At 38.3% G+C, this 23,902-nt stretch overlaps 1 protein-coding gene across 2 annotated transcripts in view; it reads left to right on the top strand.

Annotated features, from left to right (window-relative positions):
• Positions 1–23,902, top strand: part of REC114 (REC114 meiotic recombination protein) — a gene marked incomplete at both ends in the record, with an annotated part of 96,485 nt that overhangs the window by 69,594 nt on the left and 2,989 nt on the right. The window contains 2 exons of one of the 2 annotated variants that reach the window (XM_082647600.1): positions 7,782–7,865; positions 14,608–14,820. In XM_082647600.1, the coding sequence (XP_082503726.1) occupies positions 7,782–7,865; positions 14,608–14,820 (297 nt within the window). The remainder of the gene's footprint in view (positions 1–7,781; positions 7,866–14,607; positions 14,821–23,902) is intronic. The other variant, XM_082647601.1, reaches the window with a different exon arrangement.

A 23,902-nucleotide genomic window follows, 5' to 3' on the forward strand; every position in this document is an offset into this window, starting at 1 on the left:
CTAAAGGCATGTCAGAACTCAGGAGTCAACTTGAAAAGGTTCTCACCAGCCAAAGAGAGACAATTTCAGGATCAATAACTGCAGTGGATTGAAACAGCAAATATATTTAAATTTATGAGTTTCAAATGATACTTCAGAAAAAGAAAACTCCTCATTGTCATCATTGGAGTGTACTACGGAACCGCCTCATTATTTTGAACGCTGCAAATCAAAGAAGCAAGCATTTATCCTGCCTTTCCTATTTTTACCTAGGGTAACAAAGTATGATAGTTGATGGAGCAGTGTTTCTCTGTAGATGTATTTCAGCTCATAAATGAAGAATGAATGAAAAAACTAACACATCGTTTTGCAACCACTGATGAAATTAAATGAGTCTAGGCAGTGATGATCAATGGCTGCTAACTTCACGAAAAAAGGACAAGAGGACATTCCTGTGGAATGACACACCACCACATAGGAAGTAGGTACAAAATCTGGGGGGAAAAAATCAAACCTGAACTGATCAAGCTTCTTGATCTGATTACCAGTCCATAGGAATTACAAGAGAAAGAGGTACCTAGTAAAAAAACAGTAAGGATACAATAACAAAATTTAGCGAGGATAACTCTACAGTAGGGGTCGGCAGAGTATGGCCCATGGAACAGATCTGACCCATTGCCTGTTTTTTTTGTGGCCTGTGAGCTAAGAATAGTTTCTACATTTTTAAATGGTTGGAAAAAAACTAAAAGAATAATATTGTGCAAGATGTGAAAATTATATGAAAATTCAAATTCCAGTGTCCACAAATAAAGTTTTGTTGGAACACAGTCATGCTCATTTGCTTATGGCTGCTCTCGTGCTACAGGGGCGGAGTTGAGTAGTTGTAACAGAGACTATAGAGTCTGCAAAGGCTAAAATATTTGCTCACTGGCCCTTTACAGTAAAAAAACAAAACAAAAACCTGCCAGTCCTTCATCTAGAGGACTAATGACCCAGTTTCTTCAACAGAAAAAAAAAAGGGGGGTGGTGGGGAAGAGATGAAATGAAGAACCAGTAGTTTAAAAGAGACTTACGAGACATATTACTTGTCGTAATATGTGGATCTTATTTGGCTCCCTATTCAGAAAAATGAAGCAACATAAAATAAAATCAGAAATGTGAACAGGCAAAGATATTTGATGATACTAAAGAATTGTGAAATAAGATTGGCTATGTTATGAAAATTGTGACTGGAAGATGGATGCATGGTAGTTCATCATACTGTTTTACAGTTTTCTCTACCGTCATGTATGTTTGAATATCTACGTCGAAGAGTTAAAAATAAAAAATTATTTCAAAATAAAAGTTTCTTAAAAATCAGTTCAGGGGTCATTTCCTCTGGGCCTTGTAATCTAATGCCTCTTTTCTGTGCTTCTGCAGAAACATGGAACTTGCCACATTGATTGTTACTGCTAAATGGTTTATTTGTTTGATTCCCCCAGACTATCAGTCCCTGAGTGTGGGGAACGTGTGTTATTTGACTTTGAGTCATAGAATCTGGCACATAACCTGGTATATATTAGATCTTCAATAAATATTTTTGGAACAGATTGTGACTTTTCACAGCATATTGTGATTTCTAGATGTTAAACATTCTAAAACATAGTAATCTTTATTTTCTTGCTCAGTTCTTGCTCTCATGGAGTTTGCAATAAAGTGGGAACTAGAAGAGGAGGGATAGAAAGGCAGATGTGTACATAGATATTACAGTGCACAGGACCTCCCGACTGCTGAATTCAGTGCAGGCTTTTAGCCTTTATTTTTTACTCCATCCTGGGCATCACCTGACGCTGTTGACCATTCTCTACTAGAAAGTCTCAGTCCTCTAAGCTTCCATACTCCTCTATCCTAGACATGATTTCTTGGTATTGGCTTCTATTCTTTTTGTCTGATAGTAAATTTGGTATTTCCTAGAGTAGTCCACTCTCTCTTTCTTCCTATCCTGTACTATCAATTCCAAACCATTTTTCCACCCCAGTACCTCCAGGGCATGTGACAGACTCATCAGTTAACAGTGGCTTCTTAGGCAGTGATTTTTGGCCAGGTCGGGCAACAGTATCCCAGGCACTAGGGAGAGAAGCTCCTTCGGTGAGTGTGATTCATTCTCCCTTCCCCTTGGGCAGATTCCATGTCTTTTTTAACGCCTAGCGCAGTGGCCGGCCATAGTAGGAGCTTAGTGATGGTGAGTGTTTCAATAGCAGCAGCTACAGTGTGCTGTGGGAGCACAGAGCAGGCCACTTAACTGTCTGAGAAAGTTAGAAAAGGCAGCACAGAAGAGTCATCAGTTGAGCTAAACTGAATTCACCAGAAGGACAAGCCTTAAAGGAGATTCTAAGAGGTGGATTTTCAAAGATAAGGAGCTCAATTATTAAAATGTAGGAATATATGAATGACAAGTGGTTAGGTACACAGAATTCTTTACTAAATCCCCACATATTAGGATTAAAAAGTTCTTTCTGCATCTTGAATAAGATAAGTGTAAGTTGGGAATTCCCTGGTGGTCCAGTGGTTAGGACTCTGTGCTTTCACTGCTGAGGGCGTGGGTTTGATTCCTGGTCAGGGAGCTAAGATCCCTCAAGCCACATGGTGCAGCCAAAAAAAAAAAAGTAAGGTGTTCTGCATCATCGGACAGGTAACAAATTTGTGGACCTCACTGTTCCCAAGAAATGATATTGGCATGAAGTATTTTGTTAATTTTCATAAAGTTCCATTCACTCAAAACTTACTGAAACATGTTCAAGTGTCAAAGACTCTAATAGGTGTTGTATGTTTAATGGTAAGCAAAACAAACATAGCCCCTGCCTGTTACATGGGGTTATAGTCTAGTGAAAAAATAAACATTAAGTAAATAATCACTACAGACACACACACAAACTGTGATAAATGCTATGAAAGAAAAAAGTACAGGGCTATGGGAAAGTGTGATAGTGTGTCCCAGTTGAGATTAGGGTGAAATGAACAGTGTTTAGAGGTTAATTAGGTAAAAAGTCAGAGGGCAAAGGCAGAGGGAAGAGATGTATGAAGTTCTAAAGAAAGATGGTTTGGACAAATTGAAGAGGAGGAGCCATTAAGTGGCTCACCTCAGAGGCGTTGCTGGGGAGGAAGGCCGTACCCATTCCCGGCATAGCCACTGCGGAGTCCTGAACTGAGGGGCTGCTGGAGCTGACCTAGTAGCCTTTGCTGAATATTGTGACAGTCGCTGAGGATTCAGGGGGTAATAAGACACATTCTAGAACCTGCCTTGCCCTGCCTAGGGATTCTTATTCTTATCAGGGACAAAGAAATGTAACTAGTTACAATACAGCATGATAAGTACACTAAGATCCTGAGAGGGCATAGAATTCTGAGAGGTCAGCCAGCTTTGCCTTGTGGGGAATGGTTGAGATACAGCAGGGTTTTCAAAGATCAGTGAAAAAGGAAGGCCATTTTAGGAACAAGCTATACAACGAAATCAAGGTGTGAGGAGCCGCCAGATGCAGCAGTGACGGTGTAAGTGGAGAGGATGGTGAGATGGAAAAGGCTGGGGATTGGATCTCTAGGACCTGGGGATTGATTGGTATTGAGGGAGAAGTGAGGAAAGGAGTCCACCAGGATACCAGGTTGATCACTTGGGGTGACTGGTGAATGATGCCGTTCACGGGGGTGGCAATGTGTGGGAATGGCAATGTGTGTGGAGAAGAACTGTCCCAACCTGGGTGAGTTTACATGGAGGGATCTGTGAGCTAGCCAAATGGAGATGTCTCATAAGACACAAAGTGGACTAGAGGTAGGAGGAGGTGAGGCCAGGCCAGGGCCAAGAACTGCTCATTTCTTTTCTAATAAACTTTTTATTCTAGAATAGCTTTGGATTTACAGAAAAGTTGTAAAGATGATACGGAGTTGCCATAGACTTATCATTTATTTAGGTCCTGCTTTCACCTCTTCCTTGAGTTTATGCCATATTGGAATGGGAATCCTTGTTTGCCTAAATATTCCCACATGCATGCATGTCGGGTTTAATGTGGTTCAAAAATCAAAACAATATAAAAAGATATATAGTAAAAAAATTTTACTTCAACCCCTGCCCCATCTGCACTGTTCATTCCCACTCCCTACAGATAACTGTTTTTATTAGTCTCTTGTGTACTAATCCTTCCAGTTTTTAAAATGTAAATACAAGCAAATAATAATTGTATGCTCTCTCCCTTTCTTATACAAAGGTACCACATCATGGACATTGTTCTGCAGCTTGCTTTTCTGCTGAACAGTATATCTTACAGATCAATACATATAGACCTGCACTGTCCGGGAAGGGAGCTACAGGCCGTATGTGGCTACTGAGCACTTGAAATATGGTTGATGCAACTGAAAAACAGAATTAAAAAAAATTTTTTTAAACATCTTCATTGGAGTATAATTGTTTTACAATGGTGTGTTAGTTTCTGCTTTATAACAAAGTGAATCAGCTATAAATATACATATATCCCCATATCCCCTCCCTCTTGCGTCTCCCTCCCTACCACCCTACCTATCCCACCCCTCTAGGTGGTCACAGAGCACCAAGCTGATCTCCCTGTGCTATGTGGCTGCTGCCCACTAGCTATCTGTTTTACATTTGGTAGTATATATATATGCATGCCACTCTCTCACTTTGTCCCAGCTTACCCTTCCCCCTCCCCGTGTCCTCAAGTCCATTCTCAACGTCTGCATCTTTATTCCTGTCCTGCCCCTAGGTTTTTTTTTCTTTAGATTCCATATATATGTGTTAGCATACGGTATTTGTTTTTCTCTTTCTGATTTACTTCACTCTGTATGACAGACTCTAGGTCCATCCACCTCACTACAAATAACTCAATTTCATTTCTTTTTATGGCTGAGTAATATTCCATTGTACATATGTGCCACATCTTCTTTACCCATTCATCTGTCAGTGGACACTTAGGTTGCTTCCATGTCCTGGCTACTGTAAATAGAGCTGCAGTGAACATTGTGGTACATGACTCTTTTTGAATTATGGTTTTCTCAGGGTATATGCCCAGTAGTGGGATTGCTGGGTCATATGGTAGTTCTATTTTTAGTTTTTTAAGGAACCTCCATACTGTTCTCCATAGTGGCTGTATCAATTTACATTCCCACCAACAGTGCAGGAGGGTTCCCTTTTCTCCACACCCTCTCCAGCATTTATTGTTTGTAGATTTTTTGATGATGGCCATTCTGACTGGTGTGAGGTGATACCTCATTGTAGTTTTGATTTGCATTTCTCTGTTGATTAGTGATGTTGAGCATCCTTTCATGTGTTTGTTGGCAATCTGTATGTCTTCTTTGGAGAAATGTCTATTTAGGTCTTCTGCCTGTTTTTGGATTGGGTTGTTTGTTTTGATATTGACTGCATGAGCTGCTTGTAAATTTTGGAGATTAATCCTTTGTCAGTTGCTTCATTTGCAAATATTTTCTCCCATTCTGAGGGTTGTCTTTTCGTCTTGTTTATGGTTTCCTTTGCTATGCAAAAGCTTTTAAGTTTCGTTAGGTCCCATTTGTTTATTTTTGTTTTTATTTCCATTTCTCTAGGAGGTGGGTCAAAAAGGATCTTGCTGTGATTTATGTCAAAGAGTGTTCTTCCTATGTTTTCCTCTAAGAGTTTGATAGTGTCTGGTCTTACATTTAGGTCTTTAATCCATTTTGAGTTTATTTTTGTGTATGGTGTTAGGGAGTGTTCTAATTTCATTCTTTTACATGTAGCTGTCTAGTTTTCCCAGCACCACTTATTGAAGAGGCTGTCTTTTCTCCATTGTATATTCTTGCCTCCTTTGTCAAAAATAAGGTGACCATAGGTGCGTGGGTTTATCTCTGGACTTTCTATCCTGTTCCATTGATCTATATTTCTATTTTTGAGCCAGTACGATACTGTCTTGATTACTGTAGCTTTGTAGTATGAAGTCTGAGAGCCAAAAACAGAATTTTAAATTTTATTTAATTTACATTTAGGTTTATAAATGGAAGCACTGTAAAATATTTTCCCATTAAACTCAACTCTGTTGTTTTGGTAGGATTGCATTTCACTTTAACCATTTAAAATACAGCATCTAAATTGAAATGTGGTATAGTGTGAATGGTGCACTGAATTTCAAAGACTTAGTACAAAAAAAACTATTTTAATAATGTTTTACAATGTTTGCATGTTGAAATAATAATGTTTTTGATATATTAAGTAGTAAAATTTTACCAATTTCTTTTTGCTTCTAAAATGTGACTACTATTAAAATCACACATGTGGCTCAAACTGTCATTTCTACTGGACATCACTGATACAGAGCTGTTTTTTTTTTACAGTTGTATAGTATTCCATTGCATAGAGTATCATACTTTATTTAACCAGTCCCCTGTTGATGTATACTTGTTTCCAATCTTTTACCATTAAAAATACAGAAATGCTTAACCTTGTCCATGCATCACTTCATATGTGTGCAGGTTGATCTGTGAAGTGAATCTCCCATATTGAGGTTGCTGGGTTAAAGAGTAAAAGCATTCATAATTTTGATATCACCATATTGTCCTCCATAAGAGTTGTACCAGTTTGCACTCCTACTAGCAATGTGTGTATGTGCACTAGTTTCCCCACATACTGCCATTTTAAACCACAGAATCTACATGTTGGGGATATAATAAGGAACATGTTTCTTTTTGCTAATTCTGAGAGTTTTAAGAAGAAATCACAGATGGTTTGCCTAATTTATTTTTTCATTAAACCTCCTATTGATGATAAAACTTTTAGAATCACCATTTTAGAATGGACTCTTTTTTTCCTTTTGTTACTGAAAAATGTGAAAGAATTAACCCAGTTTTCCTGGACTACAAATTTCTTTGGAAGTTGTAGCTTTTGTCATATTCAGATCTAGGAAGAGAGACTTTGTGAGAGTTCAAAAAACTTTTTGTTTTTTAAAGAGCTGTAGACTTCTCACATCCCTCCAGCAGCCTCCGCTGACTGTGGTGGACTAACAGTACAAGGCAGATGCAGTTGCATGGTTTTGCATACTGTCCGTTTATCAGTTCCTTGGATGAGTTCTACTGAATTGTAAACACATTCTAACTTAATGGGCTGCGTAACTGAGCTTATAAGTAGCCATAATCATTAGACAGTCCACTCCATTTACTTTATTAGTAAACTACAGAAAAAGTTTATCTTTACACCTTTAGGATCCAGCAGTTGTCCCTCTTTTGAGACTTGTGTGCCCTCTACTGCCCTCTTTGCCTTTTTGTTTTTTCAGATTGAAATTAAGAACTAAGCATTCAGCATCCAAAACCAAATTGCTTCAAGTTTTCCATTCATAGGAATCTGAAAATAAGATTCTCATGAAATCTCACTATATAGTTGGGGATATGGCAGATAACTTAATAAATGAGTATAATGGAAACTCTTGGCTTCCAGAGATTATAAACTCACATTTTGGCAAATTCTAGAGGCATAGAAATGTATCTTATAGCAAATATGACTATGGGCATTTACTATCTTTAATAGTTTATTGATTTTCAATATGAAAAGGTTAAGAAAAGGAATAAAAGCTGAGACTATTAATGTTGATCGTGATGTAGGAAGAACACTAAGGACACTGGGACTCACTGGAAGGGTCATCTTTGGTAATTGGTAATATTGAGTCATTTCTATTGTGCTTAAGTTACAGAATAAATTAATACACAACTTTCTAATAGGAAGCAGCTGCACCACAGCTATTCTTCGTGTCCCTTTTTGCTTCTGTTGCTAATTTTGTTTAATTATTTTGTTTCAGGAAGGGTTTTCACTCGTTGGTAGCAAGAACTGGTTGAAGATTGTAAGACGCATGGATTGTCTGTTGTTTGGAACAACGATAAAGGCAAGATGCTTTGTGGCCAACTGTTTTTTTTGTTTGTTTTGTTTTTGCGGTACGCGGGCTTCTCACTGCTGTGGCCTCTCCCGTTGCGGAGCACAGGCTCCGGACATGCCGGCTCAGCGGCCATGGCTCACGGGCCTAGCCGCTCCGCGGCATGTGGGATCTTCCCGGACCGGGGCACGAACCTGTGTCCCCTGCATCGGCAGGCGTACTCAACCACCGCGCCACCAGGGAAGCCCATGGCCAACTGTTTATAAGCAACTGATCATACCCTTCTTATCTGCTAAGTGTGTATGGGAGTGGGTGCAGGATCTTCTCTTTGCAGGTGAAATGGTACTGGGAAGAACACGTTTAAGAAAAGTTTGCATTATGAGCAAAACATGAAACAAGGAGTGTTAAGAGGCAGAAGCATTGTTAGTAAGAGGATGTTGCTGAAGAGCCAGGGCTTTGATTGATCTTTCAGTACCTGTCTGACAGAGCTGTGCAACCATTTTCCATCCCCCAGCACAAAATGGGAGGAGGTGGACTTACATCATTGTTTGTCTTGCTATTTAGATGTTTAAAAGGTGTGCATTTTCAAATACTTCACTAAATATGTCTTTTCGTTTTTTCTCTTTAATACTAAATAATAAAATTCCCTTTTATTTGCTTCCTAGCTGTATTAAACGTAAAGAATGATCCTCATCAAAGCAACATGAAGATTAATCACCTGGATTCTTTTCTTTCAGAAATAACTATAAAAACCAATCTGTTAACATTCACTGACTAGATAATATTGAAATTTAGGTAAAAGATCATAATTTTTAATGGTCTCATAGACTGAGTTGAAAGAGGTGTTCAAGAGCATCTAATAGGAGGGTCTTTATCAGTCCCTCCAGAGGATCCTCAGAGAATTCAGAAGGTCCGTGAACTCCATGGATTTTCACTGACTTTTTAAAAACATTATTAATTTATTTATTTTTGGCTGCATTGGGTCTTCGCTGCTGCACGTGGGGGCCACTCTTGGTTACGGCACACGGACTTCTCATCGCAGTGGCTTCTTTTGTTGTGGAGCACGGGCTCTAGGCCCACGGCTTCAGTAGATACGGCACGCCGCCGGCTCTAGTTGTGGTGCATGGGCTTAGTTGCTCCACAGCATGTGGGATCTTCCCGGACCAGGGCTCAAACCTGTGTCCCCTGCATTGGCAGGCGGATTCCCAGCCACTGCGCCACCAGGGAAGTCCCTTCACTGACCTTTAACTGAAATATATCATTTCCTTCAATTATAAATGTTGACATCAGACCACATTTGCACCAGTAGAAATCACATATCTTCATATCACGTTTCAGTTGTTTAAGATATCTTAAATGTCATTTATGCTCATCACTACCCCAGTATTATGGTGGTTGTTAGTTCTGCTGCTAGATCTTTTTATTGAGTACATTAATAAGGAAGCATGTATATTATTAGTTTACAAATTAGTGTTTTAATATTGTAATGAATTATTTCAGTATACTTGGTTTCTTTTGTACTCTTATATATTTTATGTGATTAAAAACATTGTTCTGAGAAGGGTCCTCTGGCTTCACCAGACTGCTGAAGGGGTCTGGAGCACATACTCAAAACATTCAGGAGCCCCTGTTTTCATTTTACATGTGAGGAAACTGAATTCAACATAAGCCAATAGCCAACTAGGTGTCAGAAAACTGGGCCACCCATTGGTCTTCTGACTTCCAGCCCAGGACTGTGTCATGCTGCATGAATGTAGGTGTCTTACAAAGTTACACCATGCCATATGTCTGATATTTGAGGTTTAATTTTTTCCTGATTATGTTAAATTTTTAAATTAAAGAGAAAAATAAAAAATAATTTGATCACTCAAAAATAATAATTAACATTTTGAAGTTTTTACTAGGCATATATATTGTATCCATTAGGATAGTGTTCAGATGCATGTGACAGAAAATCCACATATAATGGCCCCCCAAAATAGGGGGTTATTTTTTTGACTATATATGAAATCCAGAAGCAGGCAGTAGCTAGCAATTGGCTCAGCAACTCCACCCTGCTGAGGTCAACACCTTTGCAATTCCCTTGGCCTCTCCCTCACATTTTCAAAATGGCTACTACAGCTCTGTTGTATTTCCATTCATAGGAGACCAGCTTCATCTGTTCCTTTTGTAAGGAAAGTATAAACTTTCCTGTAAGGCTCTCCACCTCCCACAACCCCTGACAGATGTCTGCTTCTGTCTCATGGACCAGAACAGTGTACTGTGGCCATCCCAATCTGCCACGATTAGCAAATGAGTGTTTGGCTTTTCCAGTCTCTGGTGTGGATTGGCTCATGGCAAATGAACAGTGTCTGCCATATAGATAATTCATAAATTTGGGATTGTGGTACACAGAGTGCTTTGTATCCTGCTTTCCTCATGTAACGTTATATCTGGAACATTATACCAAGTCATTTCTTAAGTCTTTGAAAACATGATTTTCCATGACTACCTAGTATTTTTACTATTTGGATGCACCATGAGCCAGTTAAGTAATTCCTGATTTTTCACTACTGTAAAAATGTTTTGATTTTCGTAAGGATTTATTTACAGGGTTCTTGAGATAGAAATACTAAAAGTATGAATGTTTATTTTGTAAATGTGCCTTCCAGATAGGTTGTCCCTGTTTCTGCAGCACTAATGATATGTAAAAATGCTCATTTATCCACATCCTCTCCAACTGGATGATATAATTTAAATTTAAAAACAAGTTTCCAATTTGATAAGCAAAACTGAGCATCTTCGTTTAATTTGCATTTCTTTGGTAACTAATGGGAATGAATATTTTTTGTGTTTCTTAGCCATCTGTATTTCTTCTGTGAATCACCTGTCTACTGCTTTTGCCTAATTTTCCTCTTCAAAATCTTTACTCTATATATAGAGATTACATATAAAATACATGTATAGATGTTATATAGAAAAAAATGTATTTTGTGTAGTTATATAATTTTATATGTGATATTTGTATATATATCATATACTTCATATACAGATTTTTAAATATTTAAGTTTAGGATCCTTTTGTTATTGTAAGTGGTATTCTTTATCCCAAACATATTTCTAGCTGCTATTACTAGATTTTTTCTGAATTATTTTAAATTTAGCTTCCTAACTAAACTTTTATTAGCTCTGATAATTTAATTTTTAGGAAAGTAATTTTATAATCTGCAAACAATGGTAATTTACTTCCCATAGTTTGTACTTACTACTTTTCTCACCTTACTGAATTACCTAGACCTTCCAGAACCCTGTAATTAGACAATTATACAGCCATCCTTGACATCTTACTGACTTGAATGGGAACCAGTATTTAGACATGAAGAATATTTCTGGCTGTTGATTGGATATTCTTTACCATGTTAGGGAGATAGTCTTTCAGATATAGTTTATTTACTAATAGTTTTATCAGGATTACCAATTAAATTTTAACACCTATCAAGATCATGATTTGTTTCATTTTTTTTAATCCTTTGATCTATTGATATATTAATACTGAGCCAACAGATTCTTCTTTTTGCCTTACCTGGCAAAGGGTACACAACTTTAGTGCTTCTTGCCTTGGATAACTTTTAGTTAACCAAGTATTACATAACAAATATTCTTGTTTAAATTGACAAATAGAAGTATTTTGAAATAAAACTTTCATTCCTTTGACAGAAATTTAAAACTTAAATTCAGGGGGCAATAAAGATTATATTTCTTTTCTCTCTGGCCAAAATAAGTAGATTGTGTAAGATCTGCCTACTTGTAAGGTGGGCTTCCTTTTTTGCAGTAATTGTAATCAAAATGGTCTTGGCTGATTGGCTAACGTATCTGAAGAGACTTTGGTTCCAAGGAGTAACCCTAAACCACTGTCCCCACCTCCAGTAACTCACTGAAGAATTTTTTCATGGTTTTGTCTAGCTTCAGCCTTGAGTATCACCTCTTTGTTTCAAAGCAAAGGATCAAAGAAAATGTTTGTCCCTTCTCTGGTGAAGTCCATATAACCCCAATCCCAATTTCTACATAGAGGAATTCACTTCTAGTGGTGGGGAAAACTGCTCCGGTGGGCTCCTAGTGGTGATGGGAAATTTCTTATACATCTGGGTGATGAATCTGAAACCAGCAGGAAAACATGCCTATGTTTGTGAGGATTTTCATGTCTCCTTGGCTGTCTTCCTACATGGTACTAACTGGGCCCTGCGTCTTCCTGCATGCTATACCCTGTAACATTAGCTATCTGCATGGAGATGCCATTCACACTTGTGAGTCAGCATTTAATTGGCCCAGTGCTTCCCAGATTTCTTGTATGTACGTGAAGATAAATGTACAGAGACAGGCACTTACCCTTAACTTGTTTCCTCAAGGAGTTTTCTATTAGTTGTAAGAACTTGAAATTAAGTGTTTTGAAGCAGAGTGGGAACAACTTAAAATATAGTAATTTGGGGAATTCGCTGGTGGTCCAGGGGTTGGGACTCCATGCTTTCACTGCCAAGGGCCTGGGTTTAATCCCTGGTAGGGGAACTGAGATCCCACAAGTCGTGTGGCGTGGCCAATGTGTGTGTGTGTATTATTTTGAGCTAATCTCCATAGATGATAGACACTGGAGACTGTTTATTTGGGACAGTTCATGGCTGTTAGTATATACTTGAAAAACTTTCATTTCACAACAAGGAGCTCTTTCTGACTTTTAATTATGGTATAAAAATAAATCTCATCAAGATTTTCAACCTAGGAGTCCTTTGTGTTAACCATGTGGCAGGTTTTCTATTGTGACACTAAGGATGTGGGATGAAGATATCTCATTTTCAGATTTTTCCTGATGTACCTTGGCTTTATCTTGGGTCCACATGTATTGAAGTGGTATTTCTGGTTTCTGATGATAAGCTCAAATTCTGTCCGAGAATTTTACAGAAGCAAACATGGAGCAAAACATCAGTTAGGCTATCAGACATAAAACCTTCCCTGTCACTTCTTGGAACTACATTTCAAAGAAACCCTTAACTGTCTGAACTCATTCTTAATGTACACTCACATATATATGTATATAGATACCTCTAGACAAGTGGTCTGAGATTTCTGCTCTACTTATATACTTAATAATTGTGTTTCTACATATAGCTTTCATCTAGCTATGAGGCATAATTTTTTATGTGATTATTTCTCAAAAGGTTAGATAATTACAGAATCATCATGGAAATAGCTAATATAAAGGTATTTCATATAGATGTACCCAGGTACAGTCTAAACTAGGGTGAGCTGGAAACAACTAATTAATTGTAAACAAGAAAGCTCAGTTTCACAGAAGACTAATAGAATTACCAAAACCTGAATGTAGAGTTCTCTTATCAGTTCTTTCCCCTTCCTTAAGGAAAGTTAGCTTTCAAAGACTCTTGATAATTTGGGGATTATTCATCCAAGAGAAAAATGGCTGAGGAAGTGAATAGGCAATACACAAACGAAAAAATACGAATGACTAATACACATAAGAAAAATATTCATATTTTTTCACTGTTGGAGGGGGCAGTGATAATGGATTACTTTTATACTCAGGAGAAAAAAATTAAACGTATTAAAAAATGAAGAGAACCCAACAGAGGCAGTAAAGGGGGAGTGGTGTCTATTCTTCTAGACATGATACCTTACCACTACTTAGCCATGCCAAGTTTTCTATATCCTAAAGATGTGGCTTTGCTTGATGGCTTTATCTAAAAATTTAAATAGGGTAAACTGTGAACAGGAAAATCAAGGATTTTCACTTATAGGAACTTTCAGGATTTTGTTAACTGTGGTTAGAAACATTTTCCAGTTAGCAGTGTGACTTGTGTATTTAATAAATGAAAAATGCTGTTACTGTTAGCATCTGAATTTCTTCACAGAAGAAATTGAACAAAGGTACACAATACATACCACCCATTTGGGGTGGCTTTTGTGTAAGCTGAGTCCTCTAAAACTAGGCAGGATATCAGACTAGAAAAAGGAAACATTCTATTAAAATAATAGGTTTATTGTTGTTATTGTTACAATTTAGTTCTATTTTTAAACTTACAATTAAATAAATTTGATGTAGTTGCCACTTCTAAAAATTTGAATTGCATCTCTCCCGTATTTGTGGACTTGCCAGGGGATGTAACTCATACAGCAAATTAAAGGCAACATGTGATTCATTTGTCTGTGTGATTTGTACATTAAGTCTGGCCTCTTTAAGGATAAAGGGCACTACAGATTATTAATATGAGATACATTAGCTCTCAGCATTTGCCTGTCCCCTTATCCCGTTTTGTTTTTCAAATTCACTGGCTTGTTTAATGTGTACCTACCTGGTTAGCTCTTTTATATACTCAGGTTTGGAAAACTTTGTTGAGCCAGGACTATTAGCTTCACTGATTTTCCACCTGAGGAATCAGATGGTATGAAACCTTTGTTCCAAAGTAAGACAAAACATTGATCTTTTACTGCAGTCAGTATAGTGACCTTCCTGGTCTTTATGATATGGGCTTTTCCATTTTTGCTGATGTCTGCCAGTTCCTTGAGGGAAATGAGTTTAGTATGAGGAACAGCTCCCAAAAGGGAGAAGAAAACTAATGGCTTTTCTATACCCACATCAACAATCTAGGGTAACTACTCCCTTATTCATACCTCTTCCCCTTCAAACAAAGGGAAGACCTCACAGTAAATAAAAGTAAAGTGATAGGACACGAGGGTCACTGAGGATATCTTCTGATTTGTCACACAGAACAAGAGTCGTATGTTCCGGGTGCAGTTTAGTGGAGGCTCAAAGGAGCAGGCGCTGGAACACTGCTGCAGCTGCGTGCAGAACCTGGCCCAGTACCTCACTGTCCAGGTGCCTGACGGAATCAGCCAGGAGCTCAGGCTGGGTCCTAGCCCACTGTGGACAGGTGAAAGCCAACGGAAGGGCTGTGTGCAGAGCATCCCACCACAGCATGATGTAAGTAGGCGAGGGTGTGGCTGTACGAGAAGCCTGACAAGTTAATGCTCTATGGGGGCCAAAATCACAGCGGAATTTGCTGAGTCCACCAGGTTTGTAAGTTAAGGATATCTAATGTTGATTGACTTATTTTTATTGATGTATAATTAACTTATAGTATGTTTCAGGTGTACAGTATAGTGATGATAGTTTTATACATTACAAAAGATCACAGTAAGTCTAGTTACCATCTGTCACCATACAAAGTTATTAAAATATTATTGACTATATTCCCTGTGCTGACATTAGGTCTGTGACTCATAACTGGAAGTTTGTGCCTCTTAATCCCTTTCACTTAGTTTGCCCATCGCCCCCCACTCTGCAACCACATTTGTTCTCTGTATTGATGAGTCTGTTTGTTTCATTTGTTCGTTTGCTTTGTTTTTTAGATTCCACATATTTTAGTGTGTATATATACCTCATTTGTGTATATATTCCGTTGTGTGTGTGTGTGTGTATACATATACACACACAGACCTCATCTTACCCAGTCATTTATTGATGTACACATAGGTTGCTTCTGTATCTTGGCTACTATAAATAATGCTGCACTGAACACAGGGGTGCATATATCTTTTATTAGTGTTTTTGTTTGCTTCGGATAAATACCCAGAGTGTAATTACTAGATCATATGGTAGTTCCATTTTTAATTTTTTGAGGAACTACCATACTGTTTTGCATAGTAGCTACCAATTTACATTCCCACCACCTGTGCATGAGTTCCTTTTTCTCCACATCCTCACTGACACTTATTATTTCTTGTCTTTTTGATGACAGCCATTCTGACAGTTGTGAGGTAATATCTTGTGGTTCGATTGCATTTCCCTGATGATGAGTGACGTTGAGCATCTTTCCATGCACCTCAGGCAAGGGCAACAAAAGCAAAAATAAATAAATGGGACTGCATCCATCTAAAAAAAAGCTTTGCACAGTGAAGGAAATCCTCACCAGAACAAATGGGCAACCTATTGAATGGGAGAAGGTATTTGCAAATGATACATCCAATAAAGGGTTAATATCCAAAATTACAAGAACTCATACAACTCAGTATCAAAAAAGACCCAAACAATCTGATTAAAAAATGGGCAGAGGACCTGAATAGACGTTTTTTTCCAAAGAAGACACAGTGATTTATTTTTTTTTTTAATTTGAGTCTCACTGTAGCTACCTGTAATACTAGGAATTAGATTAGCTGGGAGTCCCAGGTGTATTATGGGTGTCACTATAGAACAGTGGTTCTCAAAGCATGATCCACAGACCCTTCCCTGAGACCTTTTCCAGGGTCCACAAAGTCCACAGTATTTCTGATATTAAGATGTTAGCCCTTTTGCTATATGGATATTTGTGTTAATGGGACAAAAGCATTGTGAGCAAACCTGCTGTCACCTTAGCACAGATCAAGGCAGTGGTATCCAACTGTACGCAGTCAGGTTTTTCACTGGTCACTGAAGTAAGAACCAACTAACAAAACCATCTGTATTCTGAAGCACGATGGCTTTCTCCTGGAAAGCACCTGTATGAATGCATTGGGTGCTGAACCACCTCCTTCTTCATGGAACACCGTATTACTTGAACGGACAAACTCTGGTTATTCAGATTTGGGTGTTTGGTGACATTTTCTCGAATGAAGTGAGCCTGTCATTTTAAGAAAACAACTGATATTATTTATCGATAATGATGAAAGAAGCTGTTCGAGTGAAAATTAGAATCCTGGAAAACTTGTATCTGCCACTTGAGCTTCACAGCTTCCTAACCCAGAAGACCTTCCTGATGGTACTACTAGTGAACGTGATCTTTAAAATAATTAAGTGCAAAATGTTTCAACATTTGGGAGATCTGTATAGTCCAGCGAAGCAGTATTTTTCAAGTGACGAATATATGATGCTACAAAATCATGCATGGATGAAAGACCCAAAGTGCAAAATAGGGACTTCCCTGGTGGTGCAGTGGTTAAGAATACACCTGCCGATGCAGGGGACGTGGGTTCGATCCCAGGAAGATGCCACGTGCCACGGAGCAGCTAAGCCCGTGCACCACAACTACTGAGCCCGCGCACCGCAACTACTGACCCCACGTGCCATAACTACTGAAGCCCGCACGCTCTAGGGCCTATGTGCTGCAACTACTGAGCCTGCATACTGCGACTGCTGAAGCCCACGCACCTAGAGCCTGTGCTCCACATCAAGAGAAGCCACCACAATGTGAAGCCCACGTGCTGCAATGAAAAGTAGCCCCTGCTCGCTGCAACCAGAGAAAGCCTGCACGTAGCAACAAAGACACAACGCAGCCAAAAAGAAATTTAAAAAAAGTAAAAAGATCACAAATTTTTCAAAGTGCAAAACAGACTAATGGAGTCTATTTATTTACTTTTGTACCCCTTAATCTCCCTTACCTATTTCACTCATTCTCCTTCCCCATCTCCTCAAAAAATACCTAGAGACAAATGACAATGAAAACACGACAATCCAAAACCTATGGGATGCAGCAAAACCAGTTCTAAGAGGGAAGTTTATAGCTATACAAGCCTACCTCAAGAAATAAGAAAAATCTCAAATAAATAATCTAACCTTACACCTAAAGGAACTAGAGAAAGAAGAACAAACAAAACCCAAAGTTAGCAGAAGGAAAGAAATCATAAAGATCAGAGCAGAAATCAATGAAATAAAAACAAAACAATAGCAAAGATCAATAAAACTAAAAGCTGGTTCTTTCAGAAGAGAAACAAAATTGATAAACCACTAGCCAGACTCATCAAGAAAAAGAGGGAGAGGACTCAAATCAATAAAATTAGAAATGAAAAAGAAGTTACAACAGACACCGCAGAAATACAAAGCATCCTAAGAGACTACTACAAGCAACTCTATGCCAATAAAATGGACAACCTGGAAGAAATGGACAAATTCTTAGAAAGGTATAACATTCCAAGATTGAACCAGGAAGAAACAGAAAATATGAACAGACCAATCACAAGTAATGAAATTGAAACTGTGATTAAAAATCTTCCAACAAACAAAAGTCCAGGACCAGATGGCTTCACAGGTGAATTCTATCATTTAGAAAAGAGCTAACACCCATCCTTCTCAAACTCTTCCAAAAAACTGCAGAGGAAGGAACACTGCCAAACTCATTCTATGAGGCCACCATCACCCTGATACCAAAACCAGACAAAGATACTACAAAAAAAGAAAACTACAGACCAATATCACTGATGAATAGAGATGCAAAAATCCTCAACAAAATACTAGCAAACAGAATCCAACAACACATTAAAAGGATCATACACCATGATCAAGTAGGATTTATCCCAGGGATGCAAGGGTTCTTCAATATAGGCAAATCAGTCAATTTGATAAACCATATTAACAAATTGAAGAATAAAAACCATATAATCATCTCAATAGATGCAGAAAAAGCTTTTGACAAAATTCAACACCCATTTATGATAAAAACTCTCCAGAAAGTGGGCATAGAGGGAAGGTACCTCAACATAATAAAGGCCATATACAACAAACCCACAGCAAACATCATTCTCAATGGTGAAAAATTGAAAGCATTTCCTCTAAGACCAGGAACGAGACAGGGATGTCCACTCTCACTGCTATTATTCAACATAGTTTTGGAAGTCCTAGCCACGGCAGAGAAGAAAAATAAGTAAAAGGAATACAAATTGGAAAAGAAGAAGTAAAACTGTCACTGTTTGCAGATGACATGATACTATACATAGAGAATCCTAAAAATGCCACCAGAAAACTACTAGAGCTAATCAATGAATTTGGTAAAGTTGCAGGATACAAAATTAATGCACAGAAATCTTTTGCATTCCTATATACTAATGAGGAAAAATCTGAAAGAGAAATTATGGGAACACTCCCATTTACCTTTGCAACAAAAAGAATAAAATACCTAGGAATAAACCTACCTAGAGACAAAAGACCCGTATGCAGAAAACCATAAGACACTGATGAAAGAAATTAAAGATGATACCAACAGATGCAGAGATATACCATGTTCTTGGATTGGAAGAGTCGATATTGTGAAAATGACTATACTACCCAAAGCAATCTACAGATTCAATGCAATCCCTATCAGATTACCAATGGCATGTTTTATGGAACTAGAACAAATCATCTTAAAATTTGTATGGAGACACAAAAGACCCCGAATAGCCAAAGCAGTCTTGAAGGAAAAAAACAGAGCTGGAGGAATGAGACTCCCTGACTTCAGACTGTACTACAAAGCTACAGTAATCAAGACAATATGGTACTGGCACAAAAACAGAAACACAGATCACTGGAACAAGATAGAAAGCCCAGAGGTAAACCCACGCACCTATGGTCAACTAATCTATGACAAAGGAGGCAAAGATATACAATGGAGAAAAGACAGTTTCTTCAGTAAGTGGTGCTGGGAAAACTGGACAGCTACATGTAAAAGAATGAAATTAGAACACTCCCTAACACCATACACAAAAATAAACTCAAAATGGATTAGAGACCTAAATGTAAGACCGGACACTATAAAACTCTTAGAGGAAAACATAGGAAGAACATTCTTTGACATAAGTCACAGCAAGATCTTTTTTGATCCACCTCCTAGAGTAATGGAAATAAAAACAAAAACAAACAAGTGGGACCTAATGAAACTTCAAAGCTTTTGCACAGGAAAGGAAACCATAAACAAGACGAAAAGGCAACCCTCAGAATGGGAGAAAATATTTGCAAATGAATCAACGGACAAAGGATTAATCTCCAAAATATATAAACAGCTCATGAAGCTCAATAGTAAAAAAAAAAACCCAATCCAAAAATGGGCAGAAGACCTAAATAGACATTTCTCCAAAGAAGACATACAGATGGCCAAGAAGCACATGAAAAGCTGCTCAACTATTAGAGAAATGCAAATCAAAACTACGAGGTATCACCTCACACCAGTTAGAATGAGCATCATCAGAGAATCTACAAACAACAAATGCTGGAGAGGGTGTGGAGAAAAGGGAACTCTCTTGCACTGTTGGTGGGAATGTAAATTGATACAGCTACTATGGAGAACCGTATGGAGGTTCCTTAAAAAACTAAAAATAGAGCTACCATATGATCCTCCAATCCCACTCCTGGGCATATATCTGGAGAAAAACATAGTCCTAAAGGATACATGCACCCCAGTGTTCACTGTAGCACTGTTTACAATAGCCAAGACATGGAAGCAACCTAAATGTCCATCTACAGGGGAATGAATAAAGAAGATGTGGTACATATATACAATGAACTATTACTCAGCCATTAAAAAGAATGAAATAATGCCATTTTGCAGCAACATGGACCTAGAAATTGTCATACTGAGTGAAGTCAGAGAAAGACAAACATATGATATCGCTTCTCCAATATAAAATAAAAAGTTTGAAAAAACATTAATGACTTCAAAGTTAATGCTGTTTTTTATTATCTTAAAATCAATAGTGGATACTCAAATGATCAATGTACCATTATTTATGTCTTCATGTATTTCATATTATTTTGTACTTATTCATGTTTGAATAAAAATAAAACGATAAAAAAAAACCCACAATGAGATATCATCACACCTGTCAGAATGGCTATTACCAATAAGACAAGATGTGGAGTAAAGAGAACCACTGGTGCACTCTTGGTGGGAATGTAAATTGGTACAACTGCTATGAAAAACAGTACAGAGATTGCTTAGACCAAAGGATTTTAGTATAACAGAGTATAAAAAATTCCTTGCTGTGATTTCAGATTCTACCTTGAAAATAACCTTTAAGAAACTACCACTTGTTGAGTTTTGGTGTCATATCAAGGAATATCCACAATTAACTGAAAAACCCATTTTTAAAAAAAAACTTTCCATCTATATATCTCTGTGAAGCCAGATTTTTTTCATATACTTCAACCAGAACAACGTGTGTCAGCAGATTGAGTGCATGAGGGGATAGGAGGAGAGTCCAGTTAGATATTAAAGAGATTTGCAAAAGTCATTATATTTTTGTTAGGAAATATAGTTTTCATTAAAATGTTTTTAATATAACATATAATGGTTTTATAAGATTTAAATGAATATTTAAAATTTTTGTTTTAATTTCTAACAGATAAATATCACATATAACTCAAAACAAAAGCCGTTTGTAAGTGTAAAGGAGTCTTGTGATAAAAGTTTGGGAATCTTTATTACAGAATTTCTCCTCGAGGTACATATTCTAGCATTTCTTTGGCATAGTCCCACATGCTGCTAGCATAAGCTACCTCTGCTCCTGGGATGAAATTCTAGTTTCAAGCTGGGTTTTCTTATTTTCTATTTTGAGTAATGATTTTCCAAACCTGGCTTTCCATCACTTCATCCTGGAAGTTCCCCTTAAACTCACTGGGCCAAGACATTTCACCTTTACACCAACTTTCTTTTCATAGTTTATCTGGGGTGAACATAGATTTACATTATTTATCATAAAGTGTTTTTCTTTAAACAAGTACTGTATGATTTCTTCTTGACTATGTTTAATTTGCCATATCAAATTTTTTTTTTTTTTTTTTTGCGGTACGCGGGCCTCTCACTGCTGTGGCCTCTCCCATTGCGGAGCACAGGCTCAGCGGCCGTGGCTCACGGGCCCAGCCGCTCTGCGGCATGTGGGATCTTCCCGGACCGGGCACGAATCCATGTCCCCTACATCGGCAGGCGGACTCTCAACCACTGCGCCACCAGGGAAGCCCTGCCATATCAAATTTTGATGATGTTTTAGAATTCTTCTTCATTTGTTTCTGCATGACTTTTGTTGTGAACATGTCTTAACACTAAAGCTGGTTTGTTTTTTTTTTTTTTTTTTTTACAAACCCTGGATCTAGTTTAAAACATTTTTGCCTCATCAGCTGCTGCTGTATTCTTTAAGAATCCCCTCTCTACAAATGGGATGGAATGGCTTATTATAAGGTACTTTCTTGCTTATGACAAAACTTTCATGTCTTTTCTTGATTCCATATTCAAGTCTTCCTCTGATCTGTAGTTTGGTGTTCTGAGTAGATGAGATGGCACAGTGTTGTGCAAAGACCACAGGCTTTGGAATCAAAATGGATCTAGGTTTGAATCCTAGCCCTGTTAGTAGCTACGTGATCTCATGCAAGTCACTCATCTGTAAAATGGTGAGACTGAAATTGTCTATAAGCAGCTAGGACAACATCTGGCAAATACCTAAATAACATGATCCATTATTACTATTACTGCCAGTGCTGTTACCGTTTCAGATCTGCCTTCCCTTGCAAATGAACGAATGAGCATCCTAGTCAGTTATTACTGAGGGTAAGAACTCATGAGTCAATAGGGCCATGATAAGACAGAGTGTCTGATGCTGCAGAGCAGGAGACAAGATAAAGCTACTGGGTTAATTCACCAGCATGCAGGCATTGTGAAGCACTACCTAGAATATTCTAGTCTTCCTAATGCCAAAAACTCCTAAGGCTTGCCCTTAGCTGCTGCTGTGCAAATTTGCTATCATGCTCCCTTTTTCAGAATCCAATTCAAGAGGTGCAAGCTCTGGCCTATATATTTTCTTTTGTCTAAAACAGTTATTCTCTTCTTTGCAAATAGAGATAATTCCATGTCTTTCTATTTCAAGTTCTTGAGTCACTTCCTGGCTCTTATTTTTTTACTTTTCCTCAGCCTTGTAATTTTACTAATTGTGGCCTAACCAGGTATTTCTCAACCTGAGGGCTTCTAAGGCAACCCAGTGTACTCAGAGAGGGGGGGCAGTTCCTAGGTGAACGCTTTCCTCTGTTAGCACAGGAAGTCCAGCAGAAAGCAGCCAGGGGCTCATTCCTGTGTGCACAGAACCTTCCATCTCTCTGCACTTGGGCAGAGGACTGTCCAATCCTTAGGGCCACCCCAGTAGCCTCAGCTGCTTCCATCGCACTTGGCTATAGGTCAGTGTGGATGGCATATGAATTTTGGTTGATGTCTTTCCCAGTTGTTTGAAGAACACAGTGTGAACTGAACTGATGTGTCTCCTAGGAAAACATCAAATATCAGAGCTGGAAGAAACACTAGAGTCTGACTTTTCCAGATAAGGAAACTAAATAGAGAAATGGGGCTTGCCTAAGGATTCTAGACTCATTAAAGTCCCTTACCTTTTTGCTCATTTTTATTTTAGTATTCTTGACTAGTTTTCTTTTCTCTTTGTTCTTTCCTTCCTCTCTGTCCTGCCACCCCATTTTTGATGCTTCCAGATATGCATTTCTGCTAATACGCACTAACTAGCAACAGTCAGCTTCCATGTAGAACATTTACTTCTGGCAGTCAGAACATGCTGCTGATAGAGACACCTTCCAGGGAGGGTCTTGGATTCTCCCTGAGTGATACCACTAGCTCGCAACTGTCTGGAGATTAGCACTACAAGCACCACATATATCCAAAACATAACGAGGCCTGCAGACATGTGGCTAGGAAGGAGGAGTGATGGGGCTCTTGGAAAAGTTTGTGCTTTTAGGTAGAAGCAGCCCTCCGAGCCTCTTATGCCTCCAGGCCTCCTTCTATACCTTATTCACTCTGTTTGCCTAGAAAACATCCCGTGTGTTCTGCTAGAGAACAAACCCTCCTATAGCAGGTTCCTTTGAAGCAGCTTGGACTCTAAAGCATTCCTACCCTTCATGCTTAGCGCACACACCCCTCCTGTACTCCCCTCCACTCTAAGCCTTAAGTCTTATATTTACCTCCATTCCAGCACTTCCTGACTTGCTAAGTTCTTACTGGGCTGTAGGTTCTTGAGGGCTGGACCTCTTACCTTGTTCTTTGTGGCTCCCTTCCCTTTATCACCCCAGTGTCTAGTACACAGTAGGCACAAAACATTGTTGAATGAAGATATCTAGGAATTTTACTAACAGAAGAACTCATTCCCTCAGAATGTCTAAAATGAGATTTTTTTTAACTTTTATTAAAAATGTGAGATTATCTTGCAACTATAGGGTTTTTTCCCTTTTTCGCAGTGAACATGTATTACTTGAGTAATAATTTTTAGAAGGTGACAAATCATGATTATCAGAAGCT

The sequence above is a fragment of the Grampus griseus genome (assembly GCF_964374135.1).
Source record: "Grampus griseus genome assembly, chromosome: 2".
Lineage (NCBI taxonomy): Eukaryota > Metazoa > Chordata > Mammalia > Artiodactyla > Delphinidae > Grampus > Grampus griseus.